The sequence below is a fragment of the Molossus molossus genome, unplaced genomic scaffold, assembly GCF_014108415.1.
Source record: "Molossus molossus isolate mMolMol1 unplaced genomic scaffold, mMolMol1.p scaffold_m16_p_3, whole genome shotgun sequence".
Taxonomy (NCBI): Eukaryota; Metazoa; Chordata; class Mammalia; order Chiroptera; family Molossidae; genus Molossus; species Molossus molossus.
Genome location: NW_023425366.1, coordinates 117,295,692 through 117,307,977, shown reverse-complemented (window position 1 = coordinate 117,307,977; position 12,286 = coordinate 117,295,692). Strand labels below are relative to the sequence as shown.

At 49.4% G+C, this 12,286-nt stretch overlaps 1 protein-coding gene across 1 annotated transcript in view; it reads left to right on the top strand.

Moving 5' to 3' along the window:
- Positions 1-12,286, top strand: part of CUNH16orf96 (chromosome unknown C16orf96 homolog) — a 46,250-nt gene that overhangs the window by 30,816 nt on the left and 3,148 nt on the right. Inside the window, exons 8-14 of the mRNA XM_036280107.1 lie at positions 876-950; positions 1,388-1,552; positions 3,245-3,363; positions 4,040-4,102; positions 6,447-6,539; positions 7,751-7,895; positions 8,018-8,120. Coding sequence (XP_036136000.1) covers positions 876-950; positions 1,388-1,552; positions 3,245-3,363; positions 4,040-4,102; positions 6,447-6,539; positions 7,751-7,895; positions 8,018-8,120 — 763 coding nt within the window. The remainder of the gene's footprint in view (positions 1-875; positions 951-1,387; positions 1,553-3,244; positions 3,364-4,039; positions 4,103-6,446; positions 6,540-7,750; positions 7,896-8,017; positions 8,121-12,286) is intronic.

Below are 12,286 nucleotides of genomic sequence, written 5' to 3'. Positions count from 1 at the left end.
GTCTCTTGGAGTGTGTCACACTAAGAATACAACAGGAAAGTAAGTGGGAACAGAACTCTTTCTTTCTGACTCTATGGGAAACATTACTTGCCCTTTGCAAGTGAATGTGATAGAGCTTTGCATTAATTAGAATTAGGTTCAACTGCAAATAACTTAAACCCCCAAATAACTGACTGAAACAAGGTTACTCAGAAAAACAACAAAGTCAGAAAGGATTGGTCTAGAGCTGGTCTAGAATTCCATGGTGCGACTTCCATTCACACGGTCGCTTGAAGCTCCAAGGTGGCTGCTGGTGCTCTAGACATGAACTCTGCATTTAAGCCAGCAGCGTAGAAGACACCTACCCACTTCCATTTTTACCCCAGTGATCACACCAAATTATAAGGGAGGCTGTGAAATGTAGTCATGATTCTGGGAGGTCGGATGCCAGCTAAAAGTTGGAGGTTCTGTTGCTAAGGGTGAGAGGAAGGCCATTTATGAAGGGAGACGTAGAAGCCTGTTTTCCATCGTGGAGGAAAAGTGACCTCACCTTCTGGGGACATGGCCCAGTGGGTGTGAGGCTCTTCCCAACCAGGTTAGCTGCTGCTGCCTCATAGGGAGCATTCAGTAAGTGGAGAGAGGGCAGAAGTAATGGAGGAGATGGTTCCTTGTGGAGTCACGGGGATGGGAAACAAGGGTTTTCCTTTGACAATGGGGTACTTTTCCCAAGCCCCACCTGTCTTTCCTTCTTATCTGGGCACCCTGTGACCACCCTGCCTGCTGTCCACCTGGCCTCATTGTCCCTTCCTAGCATACAGCAAAGGTGGAGGTGAAAGGTGGATATTATCCTCAATGCTTCCAAGGATGGCTAACATGCCCTTTGCTTTTGATCTTAGATTCTCCAGGCTCAAATTAAAAACCTAGAAGCACACAAGGCAGACAAAAGTGTGATGGAGCAGGAGTTGAAAGAGGTGAGTGAGCAGATTCCTCTCCTGCTCCTGCCCCCCATCCTGAGCCTTGGCTCTCCCACCCAGGGAAACGGAATCCTCCTGCCAAGACAAAACCTGGTAGAGAGACTCCAAAGTCTCTCTCCACGTCTGTTTATTTGGAAAGGCTGGGGAAGCTTCTCGAAAGTTGTTCCATCAACTCCTATTTTCAGTGCCTCAGGGTTAGTGGCAATTTGTTATGTGAACTTAAAACTCATGTGCCAACTTCTCTGTCGTAGGAAACCTTGGCTCAGATTGGCGGTTGTCTTTGAGCCAGCATCGACCCCAGGTCTGAATTAGGCCAAGGCTAGATGTCCAGGGTTTCAAACTTGAAAAAGTTGACCACAGTGATCTGATCTCTCCCAGCTTCCCCTTGCTCCCACCACAACAGCTCTGCCTCTCTGAATCCCTTTTCTCTCTAGAAAGCTGACAAGAGCAACCTGGCAGGCAAGGCAAGCCGGGTTGACCTGGAGACGGTGGCAGAGGAGCTGAACGAGATGATTCAGGGCGTGCTACTCAGGGTCGTGTCGCATGAGAATGATTGGAGGAAGGCTGTGGAGCAGCTCAGCAAGGACCTGGGCACCAAGGTGAGTGTCCCTGTATTGTCATTTGCTGCGTAGGAAATTACCCTGGAATTTAGCAGCTTAAACCAACAAACGTTTAGTTTCTGAAGGTCAAGAATTTGGGAGTGGCTTAGCTGGGTGGCTCAGGGTCTCCCATGAGGTTGCAGTCATCTGAGGGTTTGACTGGGGCTGGAGAAGCCACTTCCAAGATGGTGCCCTCACATGGCTGGGGGCAAGACTCCTCACTTCCTTGTTGCACGAACTCCTCTTTAGGGCTGCTCAAGTGACCTCACAACATTGCAGCTGACTTCCCTCAGAACCAGTGACCCAAAGAGCAAGACAGATGAAGCTTCTACATTATCAACTAGAAATCTGTGAAGAGCTGTCCTTTGTCAGCTTGAGCTAATTACCCTGAAATACAGTTCTCTCAGGAAAGATAGAAACAGTGATAAATTATTTCCTTTAATGATTAGTTTTCAGTGTAAGAAACTGATAGAAATAGCCATGTCCACTCGCCCTGCCCTGCTTGGTTAGAGTGTCGTCCCAATACGCCAAAGTTGCAGGTTCGATCCCCGGTCAAGGCACATGCAAGAAACAACCAACGAATGCATAACTAAGCAGAACAACAAATCAATGTTTCTCTCTCTCTCAAACCAATGAAATCAATAAATAAAAATTAAAAAAAAAAGAAATAGCCACATCCAAAACATGGTGACAAATGAGGGTTTTTATTCTTTTTTTATTTCTTTTTTGTGAGTGTTACCATGAATAATAGATTTTTGTATATTCAATTCATTCAATGAATTAAGTGACTATTTTGTCATTCACATGATTTTTTAAAAGTTAGATATAGAATTACCATACCACTCAGCATTTCCATTCCTAGGTATATACCCAAGAGAAATGAAACTTGTGTCTATGTAAAAACTTGTACAAGAATGTTCATCGCAGAATTATTCATAATCGCTAAAAAGTGGAAGGAAACAACCCAAATGTCCATCAACAGATGAATGGATAAACAAAATATAGTGTAGCCATAAAGTCAAATATTATTCAGCCATAAAAAGAAATGAAGTACTGACACATGCTACAACCTGCTAGACCTTGAAAACATTGTGCTCAGTGAAAGAAACCAGATAAAAAAGGTTACAGATTGTGCGATTCCATTTATGTGAAATGTTCAGAATAGGCAAATCTATAGAGACAGAAAGTAGTTTAGTGTTTGCCTATCCCTGGGGACCTGGGGGTAAATGAAGGGTGACTGCTAATGGGTATGAGGTTTTTTTTGGGAGTGATGAAAATGTTCTAAAATTGATTGTGGTGACGATTGCACAACTCTGTGACTATATTAAAAGCTACTGAATGTATACTTTGCTCAGTAAATGTGTCTTGAATGTGTGAATGTCAGTTGTGTGGGGACCATTGGGAGAAATGTTTCCAGGGCCTGCAGGCCTGTAGTTGAGCATAGAGTTGGTTTTATCATTTGGAGGCAGTAACTGATGGTGTTTCTTTGCCTTGGCTGCTGGGACGTTCACTTGGCAGCTCCTCTCAAGCATTAGCAAACCTTAACCCAAGCTTTGTCAGTTCCCTTTGCTTAACCACCTTGCTTTTTCTGTTTAACCTCGTTACATTCAGTGTAACTTTGCAGGTTATTGCAGTGAGACAGGGTGTGAATTCACTGACTAAACACTCTTTTCTTCCTTTTGGTTGTTCCAGCTGGTCCACACAGATTTGGATGATATAAAGAAAGACGTGAATGAGGTCTGGCATATAGTCAGGAAGCTGCTAATTGAAGGCCTCCGATTCGACCCCGACAGTGCCGCTGGCTTTAGGAAGTGAGCTTCTCCTGGGTAGGGGTGGAGCTTGTGGAGACTGGGGGACCCTCTCTCCAGGGAGGAAACTAGAGGGGATCCCAGAGGATTCTGGGAGCAAGAATTTCAAACCTGTGGACACGAGGAGAGGGGGGTCGGAGCTTCCCAGTTGGGTGTGCAAAAGGGTTGGGTGAGGCTGAGATCAGCCAGGCACTCAGAGGTGGGCAGCTCTGCCCTTGGCTGGCAAAGGGGCTCCGGGAGCACATCTGCTCCCAAACCCTTTTGTCACAAATGAGGAAGTTCAGAGAGGGAAGGAGACATGCCAGTGGGGCCTGGATGGATCTGGGAACAGAGCTAAATGCCCTCCCGCCATCCAGACAGCCATCCAGACAGCACTCCCCAGACAGATCTCTGAGGGGCTTCGTCCTCAGATCACCCCTCGTGCCCCAGTGTCTACTGTGAACGAAGGTTAGCTTTCCAGAAGGTCCCTGATTTTAAAGACCTGCATTATGTTTAGGGCAGGGAGATACACTGCACACAGTTGTATTTCCCCACCTCCACCCAGTAGGCCGCAAATGGGGCTCAGCCGGGGCCAGGGAGTGAGCTGAGCTGGGCCAGGCCAGTGGGTGTAGGATGCAGGGAGAAGCCCTGGCCCTGCGGGCTGCCTGGGTGCCACAGCTGAGGAACCGGTGTCTTCCAGGAAACTGTTTGAGCGGGTGAAGTGCATTTCCTGTGACCGGCAGGTGGAGATGATGACTGGCCCGTGAGTACTGCCACCAGTGGCGCCTGCACCCACCCTCTCTCTTCTGGACAAATACAGGGAGAGACACACACACATACCCTATGTGCCTGTGGGGTTCTAGAAACATCCTTTATATGCACATCCACATACACGTTCTGTAGATGTCATTTTATTTGCCTCCTGTACCTGGGGGGCCACCTTCATCCCTTCCTTCCTTCATCAGCCCTATCTGGTTTCCAGAGACTGTCCCAGGGACTGGGTCAACTCCAAAAGAAAAATCATGGAAGGAAACTGTAAGGAAAAGCAGAACTTTGTGGCAATTTCTTGCATGTCTTTTTATGGTCTAATACTTTATTTACTTAGGTGAAATTCACATCACATAAGATTAGTCATTTTAAAGTGAATGATTCAGTGGCATTTAGTTCATTTACTGGAATGTGCAACTGCCACCTTTAATTCCAAAATATTTTTATTGCCCCGAAAGGAAACCCCAGACCTATTAAGCAGTTGCTCCTATTGCTCCCTCCCCTCAGCCCCTGCCAACTTTGAATCTACTTCTGTGTATGGATTTGCCTGTTCTGGACATTTCATAGAAATGGAATCAAACGATACATTGTCTCTTGTGTTTGGCTTCTTCCACTGAGCAAAATGTTTTTGAGGTTCACCCATGTTGTAGCATATGTCAGGACTTCATTCCTCTTTGTGGTTGAATAATATCCCATTGTGTGGACAGACCACGTATTGTCGATCCATTTATACAATGCTGGACGCTGGGCGGTTTCCACCTTTTAGCCTCCATGAAGAGGGCTGTTATGAACATGTGTGTACGTATACTTGTTTGAACACCTGTTTCCAATTCTTTTGGATGTAAATGTGGGAGTGGAAGTGCTGGGTCATATGGTGGCTCTATGGTTAACTTTTTGAGGAGCCACCAAACCCCCTCTAATATGGTCTGGGAGCCAGGATCTTGCAGTGCGCCCAGCCTCTGTAGTGCTCGTCTGGCCCTGGTGACCCACCAGCACCCATGCCAGCCATGTTCATGGAGGGGCTTTGGAGCTAGATCCAGAATGTTTCTTTCAAGCAACAGATATCTAGTTGCACCCGGCTGGTGTGGCTCAGTGGTTGAGCCTCGACCCATGCACCAAGAGGTCGCCAGTTCAATACCCGGTCAGGGCATGTGCCCAGGTTGTGGGCCGGGATCCCCAGTGGGGGGCATGCAGGAGGCAGCCAATCGATGTTCTCTCTCATTGATTTTTCTATCTCTCCCTCTCCCTTCCTTTCTCTCTAAAAAAATCAATAAGGATATCTAGTTGCAATATTATTATAATAGTTAAAAAAAAAAAAAAAAAAAAAAGAAAGGATAAAGGAAATAACCCGACCTGGTAAATGAGTTACAATACATTCCTATCAGCCAATGCAGACTATGTGGTAGGAGAAACCATACAATAGAAACTTCTGCAATGCGGACATGACCTACAGCTGCGAAGTCCAGTGCAGTAGCCACTGGCCACGTGTGGCTGTTGAGCACTTGAAATATGGCTAATATGACCGAGAAATTGAATTTGAAATTTTTTTTAAATTTAGTTAACGTAAGTGTAAATTTAAATAGCCACATGGCCAGTGGCTGCCATATTGGATAGCACAGTCGTGGAAGAATATTAATGCCTTGGAACAATGTTGATAACTTAACTGAGAAAATCAAGTAGTAGGTGTGTTATGGTCCTATTTTTTGTTTAGAAAGTATATAAACATGGAAAAATACTGGAAGGACACACATAAACATTTTTGTCACATGGTACAGTACTGTTTTGTTTGCTTGTGCTTTCCTATGGTTTCTAGAATGCTGACAATCAATGTATGTTACTTTACATTTTTATTGTGGCTTAAATACATACTCTAGAGTACGTGTTTACAACATGCTTGGTTTTTACACGTGTATACACTGCTCAGGTCAAGATGTAGAACAGTTCTAGCTCCTGAGAAGGCTGCTGTTTTACTTTCTTTTTATTGTTATTGAGGTAGAATACACACAACATAAATGAACCATTTTAGAGCCAACAGTTCAGGGGCACTTTGAACGTTGACAATATCATGCAACCACCACCTCTAGTTCCAGAGCATTTCCATTGCCCCAGAAGGACGCTCCTACCCATTAACTCTCACTCCCACTCTCCGTCCCCCCAGGCTCTGGCCACCTCCAGTCTGTGTCTGGTTTTTACTTTTAAATTGGAACAATTGTTTCTTTATGACTTAGAAAGATTATCCAGGGTTCCCCAGGGCGGCCTCTGTTCAGGCCAAGTGTTTGGGAGCCCAGTGCCCTCTGCTGGCCACCTGTGCCTTCCACTGAGCTCTTGTTCTCCAACAGACATCTCATCACCATCCGCAAAACCCACCTGCTGTCGCGGCTTCGGCCATCCAGTGCCAACAGTTACGAGTACCTGCAGCGGCAACAGATGAGGTGAGCAGAGTGGGGGTCTGCCCCACAGAGGTGACTCTGGACGCAGGAGCCCCACAGAGACCTCAACTGTAGTCCCAGGATCCAAAGACTATCCCAGGGCATTGCCAGTCATCTGCAAAGGAAACATTCGGGAAGGTAGCTAGGGCAGCAGACAGGCACGTGAGCTGATCACAGAGGAAAGAAATGGACATATTTATTGGGCATCTATTATGAGCCGAGAATCGTTAGGGAAGGGCTTCTCATTTAAATCTCATAATCCCTTATGAGCCAGAATTAATATGCCCACTGGAGGATTAAGTAATGACAGCTAGGCCCTGGCCAGTTGCTCAGTGGTTAGAGCGCCAGCCCACGGGCCAAAGAGTCTCGGGTTCGATTCCTCATCAAGGGCACGTACCTTGGTTGCAGGTTTGATCCCAAACCCTGGTCGGGGTCGTGCGGGAGGCAACCAGTCAATGTGTGTCTCTCACATCGATGTTTCTCTCTCCCTCCCTCCCTATCTGAAAATCAATGGAAAAATATCCTTGGGTAAGGATTAACAATGATAATAATAATAATGACAGCCAGGATGTAAATAATGACACCAAGGCTTGCTATGGCTGGGCAGACACTGTGCTAAGCACTTTGACTTACCTGACCTTATTAAAGTCTTACACTTGCTCTTTGAGGTGTATTCTATTATCATCCTATTTCACAGTTGAAGAAATTGAGGCCCAGAGAACTTAAGCAACCTGCCCAAGGTCACAGTGAGTGGCAGAGCTGGCACCCAAACCTGGTTTCCACTAGACCCAGCTGGCTCCCTGGGTCCCAGCTCCATCCCTCACCCTCTGGACATCCGGAGGCTTCATGGTGCTTCCCATCCCCCAGGTGGGGGAATAACAGCTGAACAGTAACCACAGCCACGTGCCCTCATTTCCCTTGCCTGATTCCTTCTGGGGTTCAAGAGGCTAAGAGCATGAACTTGGCAGGCCAGGTCAGGCCTCCAGGGGTGGCTGGGGTCTGGGGAACGTAGGCCTCAATTTTTTCTCTGTCCTCACTGTGCCCATCTGTATCCACCCACCGGGCCCCAGGCCCACTTTGCTACACCACCCAAAATCAGCTGGAAGGAATTCTAGTCTTCCCTTGCTATTGGTCAGGCCCTCAGGGCCTGTCCTTAGGCTCCTCGAGCTGAAGGATCTCCAGGTACTGCTGCTGACCCTCCTGTCCTGCCCCAGGGAACAGCAGCTGCAGCAGCTCGAGGACCTTGGAGGCCAGGAGGACTGGAGCAACGACCCTGGGAATGCCAACCTCAAGCTCAAGTCATGTAACTTGTCAACACTCTACCCCTATGGGGACCCCGAGGTGTTGGACTATGATACTGTGAGTCAGGCTGCAGCCCGGGTGTGGGTGACCCTGGGGGAGCCGTGCTCTGTCTGCTGGGCCTCTTTGTATACTAGAGGCTCAAGGACACTGCCTTACCTGGGGCCCGGGCCCTCCCACAGGCTGAGGTGGACATCCTGGGAGTGGACGGGATCCTGTACAAAGGCAGAATGAAGAGCCAGGAAGGGGCACGGCCACTGACCAGCGTGGAGAAGGACCTGGCTGGTGAGGGGCGTCAGGCCTTCTGGGCACCCTTGCCTAGTGTCCTGGCTTTGCTGGCCAGCATGAGCGGATGCAGGCAGGGCCCAGAGCTGACGCCAGTCCTGACTGGGGGGGTCCTCACACAACCACTTGCAAAAATGCCACTGCCAGGCATTACACTAGGTGCCAGGGAGACACAGGGGAGCAAAAAAGATGGTTGTGCCCTGGAATATCCACATGAGAAGGAGAAGTAGACCTCAAACAGGTAACCAAAGGTGAGGATGAACAGGGAACCTGAAGGGAAGGCCTTGGTGCTGGGACAATTTGTGGCAAAGTATGCAGGCCTGGGGAGGGGTGTTGGTGGCCCACCCAAAGATGGGATGCTGGGCTGGTGATGGGAGAGTTGTGACAAGGGATGCTGGTCCAAGGAGAGGGACTGGATACTGCCCTGAGGCCTCTGAAGAGGGACTAAGGTTTTTCTGGATGAAAGGGTCAGGTGGGAGAAGAGAAGTCCAGGTGGCAGGAATAGCAGGTGCAAAGGCCCTGGGGAAGGCAGATACAATCAGGCACTCAGAAAGGTGAGTCCACCTGAACTGCAGAGATTGGGGTGTGGTTAGACGTGATGAAGAGGACATGAGGGCAGACCCTGGAGAACTGTGTCCTAATGTCAAAACAGGCTAGGATTGGGTGGGGAGAATCTATCACACGTGTAGAATCAGTAGTCTGGGTGCTGCAGTGTCGAGCCCTTGGCTTCAGTTGGCTTCTACTGGGGACCCCACCACTCAGCTGCAGTTTCGAGCCAGCAACCAAAAGGGGTGCTTTCTCTTGCTGGGCTTGTGGCCGCATCACTCCAGTCTCTGCTTCTGTCTTTGCATGGCCTCCTTGTGTATTCTCGTCTGTTTCTTTTAAGGACACGCATCATTGGCATTAAGGCCTAACTTAACCCAGGATGCTCTCGTCTCAAGATCCTTCACTTAATTACATCTGTAAAGACCTTTTCTCCAAATAAGGTTACATACACAGGTTCCAGGGCACATGTGTTTTGGGGGCCACCATCCAACCTACTACAGGCTCTCCCCCTGGTCCAGGAGGCAGGACATCATCTTAAATCCTACATCTGCCCTGTAGCAAGGATGTGGCCTGCAGCATTAATGGCTCTTTTCCAGGGGCCTGACAGTGGATGCTGTTGGGAGGGGACTCAGGCTGGACTTCAGGGATCACCAGGCAGGATAATAACAATGGTGACTAATATTTAATGAGTCTGACTTCTTTTTCTTTTTTATCCTCACCTGAGGATTTTTTTGCATTTATCTTCAGATAGAGCAGGAGGGGGAGAGAGAGAGAGAGAAACATCAGTGTGAGAGAGACACATTGTCTGGTTACCACCCACATGACCCCAACCAGGGCCGGGGACAAACTGCAACCAAGGTACGTGCCCTTAGCGGGAACCGAACCCCGGACTCTCTGGTCCACGGGTCGACGCTCTAACCGCTGAGCCAAACCGGCCAGGGCGAGTCTGACGTCTTGACAGGCCCTGCAACAACCCAGGGAGGCATTGCACAAATGAGCAGGTAAGGGCACACTTGGTGGAGGGGCCAGGATAACCTCACACACCTGGCCCTCGTCCCCCTCATTCACTGGACAGTACCCCTCTCCCTCCAGAGGAAAAAGCATTTCTCCCCATGGCTCATTCATTCCCAACACCCATAAGCAGCAAAGCAGGACTGAGTCATGACACTTCGACTGCTTTATCCTGCTTGGGGGCAACAAAATCTAGCATTAAAAATCAATTAGAAGCCTACCTGTGGCCAGATCTTTTGACCAGTATGCTTTCAGCACACACTCACATACTCAAAGAACATCCTAATCCAAAACCATCACTATCTAAATCTAAATTAGCTGGTGTGAGCCGCGCCAGGTCCAGCCTGGTCCCAGATGCCTTCATCCGTTCATCCCACCGTTCCCACCGTATCCTGCTGTGCATTCAGCCCTTTGCCAGCTCCATGGGGGTCGTCGAGTGGTGTCCAGCCAGCCTGGGGTCTCCAGATGCCTGCACTGTGGTCAGGATCTTGGGGCAGAGGAACACCGGACCCCCGTGAGCAATGCCCCCAGCAGGAGGGCGGGTAGGCATGCTGAGGCTGAGAGCAGCTGCACTTGCAGAGAATCTCCATGGAAGGCTCAGTACGGGTAGGACTGAGGTGGGAGGCGGTGGCAGGGCAGAGAGGCAGAAGGTAGAACTGAGGCAGTAGGAGACTTCTCTTCAGGCTCCACCTTCCCCACCAGCTCTGAGTGAACTTGGCCAGGCCGCCACCCCCTACTCAGTTCAGAGGGGCTATTGTAGCGAAGAACCTGTGCTGAGTGGCTTAAAACAACCCAAACTTATTTTGTCTTAGTTCTTGAGGCCAGAAATCCAAAACGAGTCTTTGGGCTAAAACTGAGCTGTCAGCAAGGCTGGTTCCTCCTGAGGTTCTGGGGCAGAATGTTTCCTTGCTGGTTCCACCTTCCAGAGGCCTCCTGCAGTCCTTGGCTTGTGGTGTGACGCCTTCTTCCCTCTTCAAAGGGCATTACTCGACTTCTCCTCCATTCTCACGTCTCCTTCCCTGCCGCTGACCCTCCAGCTTCCCCCATTAGGACCTCGTGATTACACTGGGTCCACCTGAATAATCTGGGGCCACCTCCTTGTCTCAAAAGTTCTTAATTGGATCACATCTATAAAGTCCCCTTTGCCATATTAGGGGGCATATTCCCAAATTCCAGGGTTAGGACATCTAGGAGGGCATTGCCCTCAGACTCCAGACTCCTTGGCTGACCTCCAGGGCCCCTTGACCCACTGGCCTTATCTGTCCCCTCCATCCAGCCTAATGGGACTGTTCACTCGCTCTCTCTCAAGAAGCCAAGCTATTTCTCACCTTTGGGCCTCTGCCCACACTGTGTGCTCAGCCTGGAACCCCTGGAGAACCTCCTATTTGCCAGGGTCAGGTGTCCCTGCCGTTGGGAGTCTCCTGGTTGGTGCAGACGTGGGAAAGCTCAGAGGAGAGCCCAGCAGGAGCAGATGTTGGGGTCAGGTAGTGAGTTCGGGTTTGGACATATAGAGTCCAAGGCTGCGGGGGACATCAAGGAGCATTCTGGGTCAGCAGCTGGGTTCCCAGGGCTCGCTGTGTCTCCATTTCTAACCTGTACCCTGGGCCCACATCCCTTACCTTGAAAGGAAGCGATTCGACAGTCTTACTGGTCGGCTGGTTGGCAGGTCCACCTCTGACTCAAGGGATACAGGGAACAACTGGGGATGAGTGGGGGCCAGGGAGCACCCCTCAGCCAGGCATTTGCTCTTGTGCAGGACACATAAAGCACACGGATGGTGGTTCTTAACTCGGGTTTGAGGGACATGACCCAAACTCTGGATCCCAGAGGCTCATGGGGAATCAAGGTGGTGCCAGTTGGGTCCTCGAGATTGTAGACCCTGCAACAGTTAGGAATGCAAGAGGTTTGGAAGGGAAGGGCACTAACAGAGAGGAGGAAGGAAAGGCAGGGAGCAGGAAGAGACCCTCAGTGACTAGTCCTGATAAGGTCCAGGCCAGCCCGGTGGGGAGCTTCTGAGAAAACACTGCCCAGCAAATGGCCAGGCCCTGTTCTCCTGTCATTGGTTAGAAGTGCTAACAGACCTGGAAGGGATAACAGACCCTGAGGTGCTAACAGACCCCCCGAAGTTCTAACAGATCCTGAGGTACTAGCAGGTGTTTGTTCCCTGTGCTTTCTGCAGCTGAACACCAAATTTTTTCCCTCTCTCCCTCCCTCCCCTCCTCTCTGTCTCTTTCTTTCTTTTATAAGATTTTTAAAATTTTTTTTTCCTTATTGATTTTAGAGAGAGAGAGAGAGAGAAAGAAAGAAACATCGATGAAAGAGAACATTGACTGGCCACTTCCTGCATGCCCCCCACTGGGGATGGGGCCCACAACCTGGGCATGTGCCCTGACCGGGAATTGAACTGGCGACCTCTTGGTGCATGGGTCAACACTCAACCACTGAGCCACACTGGCTGGGCTCTTATTATAAGATTTTAAATAGCTTTTTAGAGAGAGAAGAAGGGAGAGGGAAAAAGAGAAACATCCACGTGAGAGTGAAACATGGATTTGCTGCCTCCTGCACGCCCCCTTCTGGCAGCCAAGCCTGCATGTGCACTGACTGGGAAT